This window comes from Neophocaena asiaeorientalis, unplaced genomic scaffold (genome assembly GCF_003031525.2).
Source record: "Neophocaena asiaeorientalis asiaeorientalis breed wild unplaced genomic scaffold, Neophocaena_asiaeorientalis_V1.1 scaffold433, whole genome shotgun sequence".
Taxonomy (NCBI): Eukaryota; Metazoa; Chordata; class Mammalia; order Artiodactyla; family Phocoenidae; genus Neophocaena; species Neophocaena asiaeorientalis.
This window is the reverse complement of record NW_020175040.1, coordinates 2,350,160-2,367,307: the sequence shown is the minus strand read 5'-3', so window position 1 is coordinate 2,367,307 and position 17,148 is coordinate 2,350,160. Positions and strand designations below refer to the sequence as shown.

The window sequence follows — 17,148 nt, the reverse complement described above, 5'->3', positions numbered from 1 at the left end:
GTGTCCAGGATTTGGGGCATCAGGCCATGCTTGATGCTGCTCCTGGAGACAGGAGCGCTGGCAGGGGCCACCTCGCCTGGGGAGGAGACCCATTCCCTCCCTTCGTCCTGCAATTTCTGGTGCATTTTCTCCACACCTCCCTCCAGTCCCCTCCTCTCCCCCCCTCTAGTCCCCTCCTTCCTGCTCCAGTCCCCTCCTCCCTCCTCCCAGTAGTCCCCTTCTCCCACCTCTTCACTCTGCCCATCTCCATCCCTCTCCTTTTCCTCCATTGTCATTTTACTCCTGGTCCCTGCAAGATGAGTGCTGAGGCTTCCTCATTCCTCCAAGGTCGCTACCCTCTGGAATCTTGGTCTTCCTCCCTTAGACACCTGAGTGGGACGAACGCTCCGCTTCTTCCCCACTGGGATTGTTCACCTGCCTTGTGCTCCTGTATTCCTTTCTCCTGGAGGTCAGAAACTGTTAGTCCACACAGCCTGCCCTGTCCCCTACCTTCTCTGTTTTCTGGTGGGTAACTTTGTGTTTGCAGAAAACGTCCAAGAATAATTCCCATATACCCTTCACTTAGATCCCCCATTATTTACATTTTGTCACATTTGCTTTGTTATTCTGTGTATGTATATATGGATGTATATATGAGAGTTTTTCCTAAATCACTTGACAATAAGTTGCAGGCAAATTCCCCTTGACCCTTAAGTACTTCAGTGTGTATTTCTTAACAAAGACATTCTGTTACCAAACCACAGTACCATGATCAAAATCAGGAAATTGACATCGATACAATACTGTTATATAACTACAAACTTTATTCAGACTTTGCCAGTTTTCCCAGCAATGTCCTTAGTAGCAAAAAAAAAAAAAAAAAGTTACTGTTTCCACTTCGCTCTTCAGTCCAGGATCATGTCCTGCATTTAGTTCTCATGTGTCTTCTGTCTGTTTTATTCTGGAACACCCCAGTCCGTCTTTCAGGATTGTGATGTTTGCTTTTTTAAGGAGACAGGCCAGTTATTTTGTAGAAGACTTCTCAGTTTTGGTTTGTCTAGTGTTTCCTCATAATTAGATTCAGGTTCTGCATTTTTGGAAGGAATGTCATACACGGTTTTTCTTTCTCAGTTCATCAGCGCGCGGTTACTCTCGGACAAGGCTCAGTTTCTTTGCTTGTTAGTCTACATTCACATTCGGATCCACTCCCCTGGGACCACCGTTTCCATCCCACCGTGGTCTGTCCCCCAGCTGCCCGTGTGTCACCTCCTGTCACACTTCTGTAGTCTGTGCCCCCGGTGGGCGTCCCATTAGTTCTCATTTCTGGTGTAAGGGGCATTTCCCATATTCGGATCATATGCAGGCTTGTCAATAGGTGATTGGCTGTTTCCTGCCTCTCTCCTGGATCCTGGCTTCCCACTCAGGTGCTTACTGTGGTCCTCCTTTGTGGAGCGCACTTCCAGAATGCTGCTGTTTTCTCTTGCGATTTAACAATGCGAACGTTCCTTTAATACTGGTAGTGGAGGAGGAGGAGGTGGAGGAAGAGCTTAAATTAACGGGGTGTTTGTCCCGTTGCTGGTGCCCAGCTTCACCTCACTGAATCCAGACCACAGCCCTGTGTGCTGCGTACTCTTCATTGTTTTACAAGTAAGGAAGAGGTGGCACGTGGACGTTAGGTTCCGTGACCGAGGCCATACAGTTGGTAAGCAGTGAAACTGAAATCACACAGTAAATGGGAAAGGAATAATTTTGGATGCTGTGAGGTGGTAAGAAAAAGTAGAAAAAGAAAATGCTGCTGATTCCAAGCACCAGTGAGCATCAGTTAGTGATTTGTTCAGTCACCAGAGACGAGAGGCTGGAAAAGGGTGGAGGCTTGCTGGGAGATGTCAATTTGGGAGACTTTAGTGTTGAGGCAATAGATAAAGTCTTCAGAAACAGTGAACTCACTGAGAAAGGAGTGCAGAAATGGTGAGTCCAGGGTGGATGGTTTGGAAGTGGTCACATTTAAGGAGAGGGGAGAGGAGCTGACGCAGATCGTAAAGGAGACTCTGCATCGTGACTGGAGGCCCTGTTCTCTCCCTGTGGGGACACCCTGGGTGCGGGACGTGGAAGGTGGGAGACGGGCTCAGTGAGCAGGCCTTGCTCTCCTGTCCACTCCGCCAGGCTCTGTGTTAGGTGCTGGGGACACAGGTGAAGAAGATCCCCCTGCTTGTCCAGAGGAGCTTGTAACCTAGTGATTCCTATTTTATGCTGTTTAGGACAGTAGACGAGTGGTTGCCTTCAGTGTTATTTTTATAAGGCACATGTGTCAAAAGTGTCTCCGAAGCTTAGAATATCCATAATAGAAAGAGCCTTAGAAATCCTAGGTATGGGCATCCTCATTTGTCTCGGGAAAAACTGAAGCCCAGGGTAGCTGAGGAGTTTGCCGTTGCTCAGACAAGCAAGGTGGTGGCAAGCCTTCTGGCTCCCAGATCATGTCACCAACAGCGTGACCACTGTGACCCCCGTGTTTGGCACGGGTCAGCGTCAGGGTGAGCAGAGGGGTTGTCTGGTCAGCTCGCCCCTTGGGGACTGTCCCGCCCCCGTGGGACTCTGTGGGTCAGTGGCTCGCCATTCTGCCACGGCCCAGGCTCTCTCTGAGCTGCTGGTTGTTTCCACCGCTTCTTGAGGGTGTCCAGTGCCCTTTTCCTCTGGATTTCACTGTTTCTGTTAATGGAATGGCTCTTCCCACAGTGCTCACCTCCTCCCGTTAGCCAGCTGCCTCTGCCCCAGGGCCAGCTCTTGCATCCATTCCTGTCTCGTCACTTCCACTATTGTCACTCCATTTATCTCTCCTGATCCACTGCGACAAGCCCCGAACTCTTCTCTGCCTTCTTCCATCCCCTCCTTCATCTAATTCTTGTGCGTTGCTGTCAGATTAATCCTCTAAGAATGAAATTGCATGATTGTAAGGGCTTTTTATATGTTTTATTGCCCAGACACCCATCTGACGTTCTGTTACATAGGTTCCCGCCAGGTGGTCAGCCAGCCCATTTCAGTCCTGTTTTTATTTTGCATTTCAGTTTTAAACAGGTCTGTTACAAAGTTCTTACTTCTCTTGAAGTAAAACATTTTTGTTCTCCTTGTTTTATGGTGTAGTTGTCTCTCGAATCTCTGAAGAGGTTAATGATCAGCTCTTCAAAGCGCTTCTTTGTTGACAAGATTAGCCCTTCTCTCAGAGGCCAGTTGCTTTGCTTTCTCACCCTCGTGCGTTTTCCTGAGCCTGGCTTTCCTCAGGTGTCTTGTGAGTCTTGACTGTTCTTCCACGTTTGTACAGGTGGTACTAGATTGCTCAGTTTTAGGGGCTGTCGTGGGTTTCTTCAGCAGTTCTGTGGTCACTGTCCCACCAGCAGGCCTCACCCCAGCTGCCCTGTGTGGGGAACAGGTCAGCTTCCCTTCAGAATGTGTGCAGGGGTGGAGGAGGGGAAGATCTTAAATTACTAAGTCTCTGCTGCCCTGAAGAGTGTAATTAACAAAGGGGGGGGGGTGGACTGTTTTAATTATTCAGTTAAATGTTATAGTGGGAGTTCAGTGATCATTCAGCTTCTAAAAATCATACTTTTTCTTATGAAAAGTAATAATTCTTAGAGCCCTCTGGATCCTTGTTCTAATTTGAATAATTGCTCTCTAGCCCTGCTTCCCAGCTTCTGTCCTGAGATTGATTTTCATGACATTTCTCTTATATTTCTTGATTTCCCTTGTCTTTTTGGATTTCTTGGAGAACTTCCTGAATTCATTCTTTCAGAATCTGTGGATAAGAAAACCTTTAAATCCTTACGTACATGACAGTGTCTTTATTTTGTAATCACATTTGAATGATAGTTCAGTTGGGTATAAAACTCCCAGTTCAAAATAAGCTTCCCTCAGAATTTTGAACACATTTTTCCCTCCTGCAATCTAGTGTTATTAATTAGAAGCTTGATGATGATTTGATAATCTGTTTCTTGTTCCTTTATAGGTAGCCCTCTGAGAGTTGGACTGTTGTGAGAATGAGGCTAGGTGTGAGTCTTTTATGATTCACTTTGTTTATTACCTTTCCAACATGAAGAGTCATGTTGTGAGGCCTGGGAACTTTGTCTGGCTATTACTCCATTTTATTTCTATCTTTTTGAAAATCATATTGACTAGTTGCTAGACTTCGTACATTGATCACCTATATCTTTTAGCTTTTCTTTCCTTTTGCTTTTGCTCTGATGACTTTTCCTTGATTTTTCTTCTAGCTGTTCTATCGAATTTTCACATTTAAACAATCGAGTTTCAGTCTCCAAGAACTTTACTTTTTTGAAGATTACTTCATTTTCTTATTAGCCTGTTCTTATTTTAGGGATGCAGTATTTTTAGGTCTTTCTGAGGATACCCATTAGAATTTTAAAAATTATCTTGTGTTCCCTGAGTTTCCTGTTCTGTGTCCTTGCTAACCCCACACTAGTCTCTCTCCTTAATTCTGATGGAAAGAGAGTCCCCCTCCTCCACTGCTGACTTTTTCTTTGTTAATTTTGGCTGAGGGGTTATCTGATCTTATGATCTCATCTGCTTTCCATGTTCCCAGAAATTTATCTACATTTTTTAGACTTTCATTTTGACAGTGAAAAAAAACAATTTGTCATTTGACAAATTTGGGAGGAGGAGAATGGGCAGCTCAGTCAGCACCTGAGGCTTCCCCAGCCCCGCAGTTCTACGCAGTATCTCAGAACTGTCTTTGATATTTATTATTGTGAAACAAAATGGCAGCCAATAACAGTTGTTACCTAGATACAGTTTCTGACATTTGAATGAATTTCCAACAAAACTGGCCCGTGCTTTTCACGTGTCATTACCCTGACGGGGCCTGGGGTGCGCTGAGAAGCCAGATGTCCTGGTCTCCAGGAGGCCTCCGTATTCTGCTTCACAGTGTCATTCCAGGGATGGCAGGGAGAGGAACCTCCCCTTCCACCCGCCGGCAGTGGCCCCGTGAGTGCTGGAAGGCTCCAGACGCTGGGTGGGCTCAGCCAGTGCCCCTCTCTGCTCTCCCAGCATCTTGCATTTCCCAGTCGGGACCTGATTTACAGAATGAGAGCACTGGCTAGGGACAGTGGTGGTCATCTGTGATCACAGGGCTCTCAGACTTCATTGGGGGATTTCACCTGGAAGACGCCCACTCCAGCCCATTAGAAAAGGGGTGAAGGGTCGTGATGGGGTCTCCCGGGGAGAGCCCAGACAAGGCACCGCAGGGACCCTGTGCGCCAGATGTTAGCGGGGCCACTTCTGGGGAGCGTGTAGGCTTCGCACCTTCCCGTGTTCATGGGACTTAAGTGGCAGAATTGTGTCATTTTATTCCCATGAAGGAAGTGAGGACCAGCCTGGCCCTTGTCCCCCCAGCCTGTCCCCACCAATCCACTCCTATTTCCCACACGATCAACTGTCCAACCTCCCCCCCGTTCCCTGAGGGTCTCACGGTTCTTTTTGTCATCCGTTCAGCACGTACTCAGCAAATCGACGAATGATGAAGCTCGTGAATGAGTTCTCCATCTCTGTCTGTAGATTACGGTTTTCCAGACCTGACTGAGAAGGCTGGTCCCATAGAGGATACGGGCCAGAGTCAAGAGGGGGCGAGCCTCCCGTCTCCCCTGCCCAAGATGAGCCTGGTGGAGCCACCCTGGCGTGTGGTCCCTGGAGAGGAGGAAGAGGCGGAGCAGCTGCTGCCTGTGACCAGATCCCAAGAAGAACCCCGAAGGCAGGTCCACGGCTTTCCTCCCACCGGCAGCAGCCAGACCCCAGGGGCCCCCGAACACCGGCACGAAGAGTCTGGGGACCAGGCCTCCTCGGGTGTGGAGGTGGGGAGCAGCATGGAGCCGAGCCTTTCCCCGCCCACAGTCGCCCCAAGTCCAGTGACCCTGGGCGGTCAGGATGTGGCCGACTGGGGGGCAGGGGGCACGGTGTTGCCAGCCGCAGGGCACAGGCTAGAGTTGGAGGCCCCTCGGGAGCCCAGTGAGGAGGCCGCTGCGGAAACAGCTGGCTTGGCCGGCCGGCCGGGGGAGGGACCGTCCCCGGCCTCGTTCCCTCAGACAGAAGCTCCCGGCGGGGCTGAGGCCTCCGACGAAGACCCCACGCACCCTGGAGCCTCAGCCTCTTTCTCACTGGCTCCTGGAGACACGGAGCTGACACCTTCCTCTGCTGCCGTGGGACGAGAAACCCTCAGCCAGCTGCCCCAGGAAGGGCAGCCCGCCGCCGCTCCGTCTAGGACACCCTGGGACTCCACGCAGGTAAGGGAGGGTGCTCGCGGGCTGCCCGGCCATGCCCAGCTCGCGGCATGGGGAGAGGTCTGCCGGGCCCCGGGACAGCGGGTGGATCCCGGGCAGAACTTTGGGGGGCACAGCTCGTGGCCCAGCAGCGGGCATCCTCTTCACACTGAGGGGCACAGGCTCGGCACCCCCGCCCAGTAGCCATGGGTTCGGGTGCCCTCTGCTCGTCACAGCCGCCGAGGGTGGGTGCTGACAGCTCTCTGGCCAGCCCCACCTCCACGCCCCCCACCACTGTGCAGTTGCCCCTGCTTTCCTCCTCACCCGCCCGCCCCGACACCAAAAGGAAAGGAGGGTCCCAGGTGGTCAGCTGTGCGTCTGGCCCCCAGGCATGCTACTGTTTGCCCTTCAGAACGTTACACGAGTTTGCCTTCGAAAGCCTCCAGGCTGGCCCCTGCAGCCGGGCCCCTGTGACACGGCTTCCGCCTCCACTCCCTCCAGACATCGGGTTGGTGAACCTTGGCCGGGTCCTGGGCATGTCACCTTGCGGAGGCTGTCTGCTCTCACCCAGCTGTCACACCCATGCCTGGCCTCGCCTTCCTAGCTTCTCACTGGGTTCCGTCCACCCTCCCTCCAGATGCCCTTCTTATTTCTTTGCACAGGTGATCTGCAAAGACTGGAGCAACCTGGCCGGAAAGAACTACATCATCCTGAACATGGCGGAGGACGTGGACTGTGTGAGTGCTGGTGTGGCAGGCCGGGCCGGGGTGGGTGGCCTGACCCCCTGGGGGGAGCCAGCTCCCACCAACGTCTGAGAAAAGAGGGCTCTCGGGTTTTTAAATCCCCAGGGCTCTTTGTGCCTGCCCCCCTCCGTTTTTGATTCTGTGTGTGATGTCGTCTCTCGATGAGGATATTGAAATTGCTTTCTGAAGAGTTGTTTTCTCCCTGTACGGGACGCTTTCCCCATTTGTTAGTTTTGTTCTCAATTTTCCAGCATCCTCTCCTCAGATGTCTGGCGGCATTTGTCTGGTGCTGTTTAAGGAGGGCCAGCAAAAGCTGTTCAGAAGCTTTGAGCCTGGGGGTGGGCTTCACTGTAGCTTCTCGGGAGGGTGGTCTGGCCGGGCCATTTCATTTGAAAATTTCTGATGTGAGTGTCTTTAGGGCCTTCCTCTTGGGTGATTAGATTCTTGGAAAAAGGAACTTCTGTCCTTCGGGGAGGATATGGGGCTGGCCGCCAGGGTTCTGGGAGCAGCTTGGGAGAGGGCTGTGTTTCTGTGTTAGGACGCATGTGCCTGATGGGTGAGTTCATTCACCGCACCCATTCGCAGTGTGAGCCCCTCCCACAGCTGGGTCTGGTGTCCTCAAGGTCAGAGACCCTCTATTTTACCATCATTAAAGAACAAGCTTCCCGTCTTCTGCAGGGAGAAGGGATGTTTGTCAGCTGTGCGGTGTCAGGGGGAACTAGGGGTCCATTGCTTCTTAAACACACTCTCAGTGTGGTCCTGTGCTGGTGCCGTTTCCATTCTCTCTCCCAGAGGGAGCCAGTGCCGCTTATCCAGAGCGTTTGGCAAGTTGGGCGAGAAGTCTGGGTGCTCCCCAGCTCTCCCCGCCTGGCTCAGCGTCTGGCTCTCTCGGGCTTGCTGAACTGGGAAACTCTGACTCACCCATCCGCCTCCGGTGATCACATGCTGTGGCTCTTGTCTCCTCTGCTGTTTTGTTGTGGTTTTGTCTTTGTGGTTTTAGACCTTAAAAGAAAAAAACCTTCATTCTTGCTTAGTGTGTTTGGTAGAAAAGTGAAAGTACATGCACATGTTTAATCCACAAGTGGCCAACGAGGTGTCCTCTTTTTCCCAGCATCTTTATAAAGTGACAGGTTGTAACGTCACTGGTGTGTGTTAATCCAGGGCAGTGCAGTTATTAGTCTTACTGATGCTCACCTCACTCTGTTAACTGGAAATAAAGCACGACGTAAGGGCTGCGAGTCGAGTTCATTCAATGTCTGACTGAGGACGGTGGCCTGGGAGACAGCCTCTCGGGTGGACGAGCCAGGATACATATGAACTTCGGTGAAGGGGATGCATGCAGCGGAGACCTCAGGGAAAGGTCACTGCTGGCCTTGAGGACCAGATGTCTCAGTTAATGATTTGAGTGCTTTTCTGTGTGTGGGACAATGCAGGAATCTGGGGTCAATGCCATTCTTCCTTAGTATACATTTTAACTCTCTGGGGGCCCATATATCCAGACACAGAATGCTTCGTCCTGCATTCCTTTCGGAGTGGAGGTCAGCGACTGCAGTGGCTTAAGACTTGATCCTTGTGGAACTGAGTGGCAGGCAGCCTGCGTTGCCTACAGCCCCATCTTTGGCCAGTGAAAGCCTCAACTCAGAGTTGGCTTCTGAGTCCTTTTGACCAACCTTTAGTGTTTGCTAGTTTCCCTGCTTTCTGTGCACGAGGGTGTTCCAGGCTGTTCTTGAATGTTCCCTTCCCCGGACACGGAATCAACGTTCTTCAGGGAGCTCTCATGGCTTTTATGGGGACTTGAGACTCTGGAGTTTGGGGTGCACGTACTTGAACAATGAAGTCTAAAGTTAATGTCTCTGTTCTCTTCCCAAAGAACACATAGAAGCTTAAATGCTTTCATTCTGCTTTCCCTGTTTTTGTCTGGTTTGTTATTCTCATTTAATACTTGACATCCACCTAATTAGTCAATATTATTTTTTATGGTGGATTTTTTAATTATAAAAAAATCTAACAAAATTTATCATTCTAATCATTTTTAAGTGTACGGTTGTGTTAAGTACATTTACGTTATTGGGAAACAGATCTCCAGAACTTTTTCATCTTGCAAAAACTGAAATTCTGTCCCCATTAAACAACTCCATTTCACCCCTCTCTCAACCACCCTTCTACTTTCTGTCTCTATGAACCTGAGTGCTCTGGGCCCCTCATATTAGTGGGATCGCACAGTATTTGTCTTTTTGTGACATCTTGGGCACGTTCCAGCGGGTGGCGCCGTGGGGTCAGCGTGTATGCGTCCGTTCACCTTCCCTGGATACTGTCCAGCGACTTTCCACGGTGACTGTGCCGGTGACTCTGCGGCAGCGCCTGGGTGCTCTGGGGCTGCCGTGTCTGCCGGCCACCGGTGTTGTTTTTCATTTTAGCCGTTTTGCAAGGTGGGTAGCGTGGTGGCATCACTTGGTGGTTTTACGTTGCATTTCCCTGATGATCAGCAGAGTTGAACAACTTTTCATGTGTGTTTTAGCCTCTTGGTCAAGTGCCTCATCGGATCTTTTGCTCATTTATCGACGGGGTTATCTGACTTCTTATTTATCGACTGGGTTATAGGGCTTTTTATTTATCGACTGGGTTATCTGACTTTATTTATTGATGTCTGTAAATTATTCATATGTCCTGGATATGAAACCTCTGTCTCGTATACATATTGTAAATGTTTTCTCCTACCCTGTGGGGTGCCTTTTCACCCTCTTAATAGTACCCTCTGATAAATGGAAGTTCTTAATTTTTTTAAACGTCATCATAAAATACGCCAACTTATCAGTTTTTTCGTTCGTGGTTAGTGGTTTCGTCGGGTCCAGTTTAGAAATGTTTGCCTACTCCAAGGCCATGCTTGTTTCTAAAAGCTTTAGATCTGAAATGCATCTGGAATTGACTTTGGTGTATGGTGTGACCTATGAGTCCAGGTATGTTTTTTCTTTTCTGCTGAGATATCCAGTCGTCCCAGCACCTATGACTGAATAAGTCCTTTCAATCCTCACAGTAAGCCCACGGATTTAGGACCGATGCCCACATTTTCAGATGGGGAAACTGAGGCTCAGAGAGGTACAGTGTGTCGCTAAAGGTCACAGAGCCGATAAATGGCAGAACCAAGATTTGCATCCATATTTGATTCCAAAGCCACGGACACTCGCTTTCCATCTACAGAATAAATGTATGAGATACCTAGTCATCAGACCCTCCCAGAACTGACTTTGTGGGTCTAGGGCTTAAGCCAGGCAAACGTCTGGACCCTGAAAATGGGGGGTATGCGCAGGTGGTGGAGCACAGGGCTGCAGCCCACACACACACGGGGAGGCGCCGCCCCAAGGAGGGCTCAGGCACGGCTGCCCCTCCCCTGCACGCACACACGGACGGTAGCGGCCATTTCAGGAGCTGGGGCTTCCCGAGCCGCTCGCTCGGGCCATCTCCAGGTACCAGCCTTCTCCCAGGTGTGGAACTGAGCAGGCTTCTCCTAGGCTGCTGAGCCTAACGCTCGTGAGAGCCTGCACTGGGCACTTGCCATGGCAACAAGGCCCTTCATCACGTTAGTAGCGTGACAGCCACGCTCCTTAGCTTGGGCCCCAGCGGAAAGGAGGGCCCACAAGGCTGGCCTGGAGAGACGCTTGTGTCTCATGGGCAGAGACACCTGGCTCGCGGCCCCGCGGCTGGGAGCATTGGAGACAGGAGCCCACGTACAGGAGGGAGGGGCTGCTGGGGGCCAGGGGTCGGGGGACCCGGCCAGAGGAGGGCCTCTTCCCAGACGGGCCAGGAAGGGACAGTGACAGGCTGGGAGCCAGAGGCAAGGCCTCCTGCCCCATGCCGAGTTTCTGTTCAGTGCCAGCCTCTTGCTTTTGTTTTTAAGTTGTGTGGATTACCTGTGTACAAGCTGAAGGAAATCTCAGCAGCACAAGAGCGTCAGACGGGAAAGAAGTCTCCTTTCCCCTTCTCCTGCCCCATCCTGCGGCCAGGGGTCTACCATTATGGCCATCTCTGCTAATTGTCCTGGGCACCGCTGCACCCTGCGAGGACGCAGGCGTCTTGTTTTTAGAATCTATTTTATACATATTAGTGTATATATGTCAACCCCAATCTCCCAGTTCATCCCCACCCCCAGCTTTCCCGCCTCGGTGTCCACACCTTCGTTCTCTACAGCAGACTCTTTCTTGACTCCCCAGCTTTGAGCCCTGTCTCTCCAGTGACAGGCGGAGGGGAGTTTGGGGAGGATGCCTCCCGCCTTGGTGGCCGTATTGACGCGCACTCTCTTGTCCTCCCCCCCCCGACATACTCGTCCGTCACATGACACGTCTGGACACTCAGGCCCCGCGTGAGTGCAAGAGGCCAAGGCAGGAGGGGGCACCTGGACGCCTGCAGGGACCAAGTGGACTCAGGTCTTGCTGTGCCCACTGTCCCCCGAGGCCAGGCTCACAGCCTCCTCCGCGGTCCCCAGAGGTCCCTGAGCAGCCCCTCTGGGCAGCCCGCTGGCCTTTCCCGGGTCAGAGGGGCCCAGGCATAGAGGCTGGGGTCGGGGGCATCACCCCTCACAGAACGCGGGGCTTTCTCTCCGCCCTCGTAGGAGGTGTTCCGGCGGCACCGGGGGCTGCAGCTCCTGGCCCTGGTGGAGGGGGCGCTGCCCCGCCACGGCCGCAGCCGCCACGGGGACTGGCACATCTCCCTGAGCAAGCCCAGCGAGAAGGAGCGGCACCTGCTGATGACCTTGGTGGGCGAGCAAGGTGAGTGGGGGCTGCGGGGAGGGCAAGCTGAGTCCCAGCTGGACTCCCTGGTTCAGGGTTCAGTGACGCCCACAGGCCTGGGTTCTGGAGAGAAGGAGGATGAGTGCACCCTGGTCGGGAGGGAGGCGCAGGCCCATGTACTCTGTGTGGTGGGGGAGGGGCCAGCGGGTGGGCAGCAGGTATGGGTCCTGGTCTGTGTGGGCTCCAGGCTGGGGAGTGAGGCTCGGAGGCTCAGACGGGGTCCGAGGGTCAGGAGCCCGAGCCCCTCTGCGGCCAGGGTGTGCTGATGGTGCGTTTCCCTAGGGGTGGTGCCCACTCAAGACGTCCTCTCCATGCTGGGCGACATCCGCAGGAGCCTGGTGGAGGTAAGAGTGCGGCCGTGCTCCCTGCACCCCTAAAACTCTGGGGCGGGGCTGCCTTCCCTGAGGCGTGAGGGCCTGCGTGGCGGGGTGCGGCCTGAAGCAGCTCTGGACAGCTCCTGTCTCCGGTCTCCGAGGCCCAGCTCCCGAGGAGCACGGAGCTACCAGCTGCGGTGCGTGTGACATGCGACAGCAGGCGCAGCCCCAAGCCATGGAGGGAGGTGGTCAGGAGAGGATGCAGAGGGAGGGGCCCCCCGAGGGGATCTTGGAGGGTAAGCGGAGTTCTTTGGTGGACGGCGGAGAAGCGCCACGTCTGGCCAGGAAATCGTGCAGAAGCCTGGTGGGTGGGGAGAAAAAGAAAGTGTCACCAGGCACTCCCCACTGAGAGTCGCGCGCTGGGCCAGCTCGGGGGCCCCGGGGCGACCCAGGCAGGCCACCGCCCACCTGGCCGGCCCCAGGGACCTGGGCTGAGGAGACAGGCTGGCTGACCTCCACTCCAGATCCACCTTCCCCAGAGGAGGAAGTGCAGCTCCTCACCTCCCTTCTGGAGGACAGCCCGTGTCCTCCAGGCCCCGTCCACTCACTGGAATCCAGGGGCCTTATCAGTCCCCGTCGTTCTCAGGAGCTCTGCAGTATTTGTTGTTTGTTATTATCTGTCTGTCTGTCTGTTTCTGGCCGCGTTGGGTCTCCGTTGCTGCGCGCGGGCTTCTCTGTTGTGATGCGGCGGCTTCTCATTGTCGTGGCTTCTCTCGTTGCAGAGCACGGGCTCTAGGTGCGCGTGCTTCAGTAGTTGTGACACGCGGGCTCAGTGGTTGTGGCTTGCGGGCTCTAGAGTGCAGACTCAGTAACTGTGGCACATGGGCGTAGTTGCTCCGCGGCTTAGTTGCTCCATGGCATCTTCCCGGACCAGGGCTCGAACCCATGTCCCCTGCATTGGCAGGCGGATTCTTAACCACTGCGCCACCAGGGAAGCCCCTTGCAGTGTTTTGAGTTTGTTTTTTATATATTTATTTATTTGGCTGTGTCGGGTCTTAGTTGCGGCATGAGGGATCTTTAGTTGTGGCATGTGAACTCTTAGTTGTGGCATGTGGGATCTAGTATCGTAACCAGTGATCGAACCCAGGCCCCCTGCATTGCGAGTGTGGAGTCTTAGCCCCTGGACCACCAGGGAAGTCCCTCGAGAGCCCTCCAGTGTTGGTTGACAGAGCTGAGACACCCGTGCCGGTGGGCCCCACCTCCTTATCTAGTCCACGCCAGGCTGGGGGTGGCCTCCGTGGTGGTTTGCGGCTTTTTGATAAGTGTGCTGAGTGCCAGACTGGGTTCTCTCACCCGGCCCTGAGCACCACCCTGGGGTTGTAAGCAGTAAATAAGGCCCCCTGTTGAGTACCGTAGGTGCCCCATTTAAGACGGGAGCTGACACCCAGAGCAGGGAGGTGACTTGCCCAAAATGGCACAGCTAGTGTGTGGCTGAGCCAGGCTTTGGACCAGGCCCGAGAGATTCAAGAGCCTGGGCCTTTCACCGTGATGCTGTATCTACACCACCTGGGTAGCCATGGGGGGCCGGTCCAGTTGTGAGACTTGGGGTTCATGAACACTGGGGGGCTGTGGAAAGTTGGGTTTAACCTTTTTTACGGACCCTTCTGCTTCTCCCCTCCCCTGGGTATTCTGGCTTTACCAGACGTTTCATTCAGACTGATTCGGCCGAAAAGCATGCTGGGTCTTTGGACGTATATTAGTGGGCAGATTTAGCACGTGCATTGGTGGTGAATCTAGCAGGAGAACTGAGCCTTGATAACTTAAAAAGTGAATAGAGAAAGTGTTGGAAATATACAGGTGGTTCACAGGAAGAAGAGCTAATACCTGGCTTTAGAAAGGGGGACTCCCAGGTCTCTGCGCCGGAGCCAGTGGACGGCACCCTCACACTGGCACTTGTCATCTGATGATGGCACCTCGCCGTTCCTGCTTTCCTCCACCCGAGATGCTGATTGTGGAGAGTGTCTGCCTGACCCGGTGGGGACAGAGCAGACACTCGGCCAGAGAAGGCCACCCACTCAAGACAACCCACAGTGTCGGGGGGTGCTGGGCAGCTAAATGACATTGGTGACCACTCCAGTGGGAAGAGGGAGGAAGCTGGGAGACTGGGGGTGGCCGAGGACGTGCACTCTCTCTGGCCCACAATGGCCATAATGATACCGGGACACCCCTGCCCCCCAAGGTAGAAGCTGTGTTTGCGATTCTTTGCGGTGTGTGGTGGAGAATGTGAGGAGAGAGCTTCACAGCTGCTCGTGTCCTTTTTCAAGCTGGTGGGGACAGTGTGGATTGTGACTGCCGGCATGGGGCCAACCTCAGTGGGGGGTTAGGGCCACCACCAGGTGGGTTTAGGGCCAAACGTCGCCTGCAGCAGGGTCAGAGCCACTTCGGGCTTGTGAGGAGTCTGGGGATGGAGGCGCCCTCAGGCAGCGTGGGCTGGGGATCGGGCAGGGTCCTCGCCGAGCACAGGTCCAGCCAGGCCTCTGAGGGAGCTTGTTCCAAGCCTGTTCCCCGTCCCTGAGCTCCGACCCCAAGGGCCCTGTGGGGAGCCCTGGCACCCTAGGATCTCGGCTAAGGAACCGGGCCCCTCCCGCCCCCAGATTGGCATCCAGAACTACTCCACCACCAGCAGCTGCCAGGCCCGGGCCAGCCAGGTACGCGGCGACTACGGGACGCTCTTTGTGGTGCTGGTGGCCATCGGCGCCATTTGCGTCATCATCATCGTGCTCGGCCTGCTCTATAACTGCTGGCAGCGCCGGCTGCCCAAGCTGAAACACGTGGTGAGCGAGCGTGGAGCCCAGTGGGGCAGGGGGCTGGGCCGCGGTGGTGCCGGTGAGGGGGTGCCCAGCAAGCTCAGACATCTGAGGCTCAGTGTCCCCATCTGCCGTGGGGTGACTGCGAGTGGGGCGCTAGTGCAGGGCCTGGCCCCCGGTCGCCCTCTGCAGGGCGCCAGCCTCGCATTAGGTGCCGGAGGTGCAGGGAGTGGGACGTTGGCTGCACCCGCAGGGCCGCTGCTGGGGGGGCGGGCGGCCTCGCAGGCCTGGGCTCCTGTGGATGCCTCACCAGACAGGCCCTGGCTTGGGGTCTTGGGGTCAAGAGGAGGGAGGCTCCAGCAGCCTGGCAGCTCCCCCCAAAGGAGGGGCCAGGGCACAAAGCTCCTGTTTCCCATGAGTCCCTTTAGAAGGGGTGGGTGGTGGTGGGAGGGATCAGATGGTGTCAGGGAGGCCGTGGGTCTGTTCCGTGCGCAGGGTCAGTAGTCATTTTAAGAAAGGACCCAGAGCCGAAGGGGCCTGCGTCCATCAGGGTCCGCTGGGGTTCCCTGCGTGCGGTTTCGCCGCCGGCCTGAGGACCGGTGAAGGGATGAAGCGGGGGCGGCGGGGGCCCGGCGTGCTCTCCCAGCGGCCCCTCCCGCCGCAGTCGCACGGCGAGGAGCTGCGCTTCGTGGAGAACGGCTGCCACGACAACCCCACGCTGGACGTGGCCAGCGACAGCCAGTCGGAGATGCAGGAGAAGCAGCCCAGCCTGAACGGCGGCGGCGCCGTCAACGGCCCGGGGGGCTGGAGCGCGCTCATGGGGGGCAAGCGCGACCCCGAGGACTCGGACGTATTCGAGGAGGACACGCACCTGTGAGGGGCTGTGCCCCGCCCGGCCCTCGGCGCGGGGTCCCTGCTTTCCCCCGACTCACGACGCACCTCGGCCCCATCCCCGTCCCCACCCGACGCCCCGAGGGGCTGCCCCGGGACCCCATTAAAGCCGCCCGGAGAGCACGCCGGGCCCCGCGCCTCCGCCTGCGCGACTGGTTTTTGCGCTTGGGGGCGGAGTGGGGGGAGAACGTGTGTGATAAGCGGGGGCGATGAACTAAGGGGAGGGGCGGGGCGGGCGCATCCCGGGTCGGTCCTCCGGGCGCCAGGCGCCGCTGCGGAGCTGGCGGGGCGGAGCGGGCGGGGCGCGGCGCGGGGCGGCGCGGCGTGTTTATATCCGGCGGGGCTTCGCTGCTGCCCTGGGGTCGCCGGGCCGGGGTCGGGGACGTCCGCGCCATGGACACCTGCGACCTGTTCTCCAGCTGCAGGAAGGGGGACGTGGGCCGAGTGCGGTGAGGAGCCGTGGCCCCGAGGAGGGTGTGAGTGGGCCGCCCGCGGAGCGCCTGGCCGGGGTGGGGGTGGGGGACGGGGGCGGCCCGGGCGCCGAAGCAGGACCGCCCCGGTCCAGGCAGCTCTCTGAGCGGGGCCGCGGGGGTCGGGTGCTGGCGTGACTCTTTCCGGGAGTCCCGGAGGGGAGGACTGCCATGCGGACGCCCGGAGGAGGCGGAGAGGGGCAAAGAGAAGAGAAGGGCCCGGAGGTCAGACCCTGGGGGCAGGCCTGGGACGCCCCTACGTGGCTCCTCTGATGAGCTGCGGAGCCCGCGCTGGGAACGCCTGTGGCCCGGAACCAGTCTCTGGTTCTCAGAAGTTCAGGAACTCCTAATTGCGGTTGACGCAGCCCGGGTGCTGCAATCGCCGTCTCCGCGGGCCGCCCGGGGAGGGGAGGGGCTGCTGATGCGCTGCTCACCTGTTTTCCTTCTCCCATCCCTGGTCCCGACCTCCCCTAGCGCCCTCCCCGGGCCAGTCGGGGACTTCCTGAGCCCCGCAGCTTCTCCGGGCTCCTCCCCAGGGTCGGGTGACACCTGGGAGTTAGTTGGTAGCCCCCAAAGTGTGGTGCAGTCTGAGATCCAACCTGGGCGTCTCCTCGAAGTGGGTTCGTGTCCATCACTATTCTTGGTGGTCTCCCCTCACCCGTCTCCTTTGCTGCCTTGTTTCCTGACTTCCGCCTTCTATATAATCTGTCCATTTTTCGTTTCCACGCTGCCAGGACGCCTGCAAGTCTCCTGGTCGTCCTGTCCACCTCCAGTCCCTCTGCCCTGGGAAGGCTAACCTGCTACCCCATGCAGCCCGAGGGTTCGGGTGGAGGCAGGGCCCCCCCCCCTTCTCTCTCTCTCTCCCTCTCTCCCTCCCTCCCTCCCTCCCTCCCTCCCTCTCTC

The 17,148-nt window shown here is 55.8% G+C and overlaps 2 protein-coding genes across 6 annotated transcripts in view; both read left to right on the top strand.

The window, feature by feature from the left end:
* The window catches only part of PODXL2 (podocalyxin like 2), a 38,922-nt gene extending 23,133 nt beyond the window's left edge, over positions 1-15,789 (top strand). Inside the window, exons 3-8 of one of the 2 annotated variants that reach the window (XM_024763341.1) lie at positions 5,539-6,260; positions 6,899-6,973; positions 11,586-11,742; positions 12,046-12,107; positions 14,732-14,911; positions 15,549-15,789. In XM_024763341.1, the coding sequence (XP_024619109.1) occupies positions 5,539-6,260; positions 6,899-6,973; positions 11,586-11,742; positions 12,046-12,107; positions 14,732-14,911; positions 15,549-15,761 (1,409 nt within the window). In that variant the 3' untranslated portion in view covers positions 15,762-15,789. The remainder of the gene's footprint in view (positions 1-5,538; positions 6,261-6,898; positions 6,974-11,585; positions 11,743-12,045; positions 12,108-14,731; positions 14,912-15,548) is intronic. The other variant, XM_024763342.1, reaches the window with a different exon arrangement.
* Positions 15,790-16,080: 291 nt separating this feature from the next.
* ABTB1 (ankyrin repeat and BTB domain containing 1) overlaps positions 16,081-17,148 on the top strand; it is a 6,066-nt gene continuing 4,998 nt past the window's right edge. For all 4 annotated transcript variants that reach the window (XM_024763418.1, XM_024763416.1, XM_024763415.1 and 1 more), the window contains exon 1: positions 16,081-16,224. In XM_024763418.1, coding sequence (XP_024619186.1) covers positions 16,169-16,224 — 56 coding nt within the window. In that variant the 5' untranslated portion in view covers positions 16,081-16,168. The remainder of the gene's footprint in view (positions 16,225-17,148) is intronic.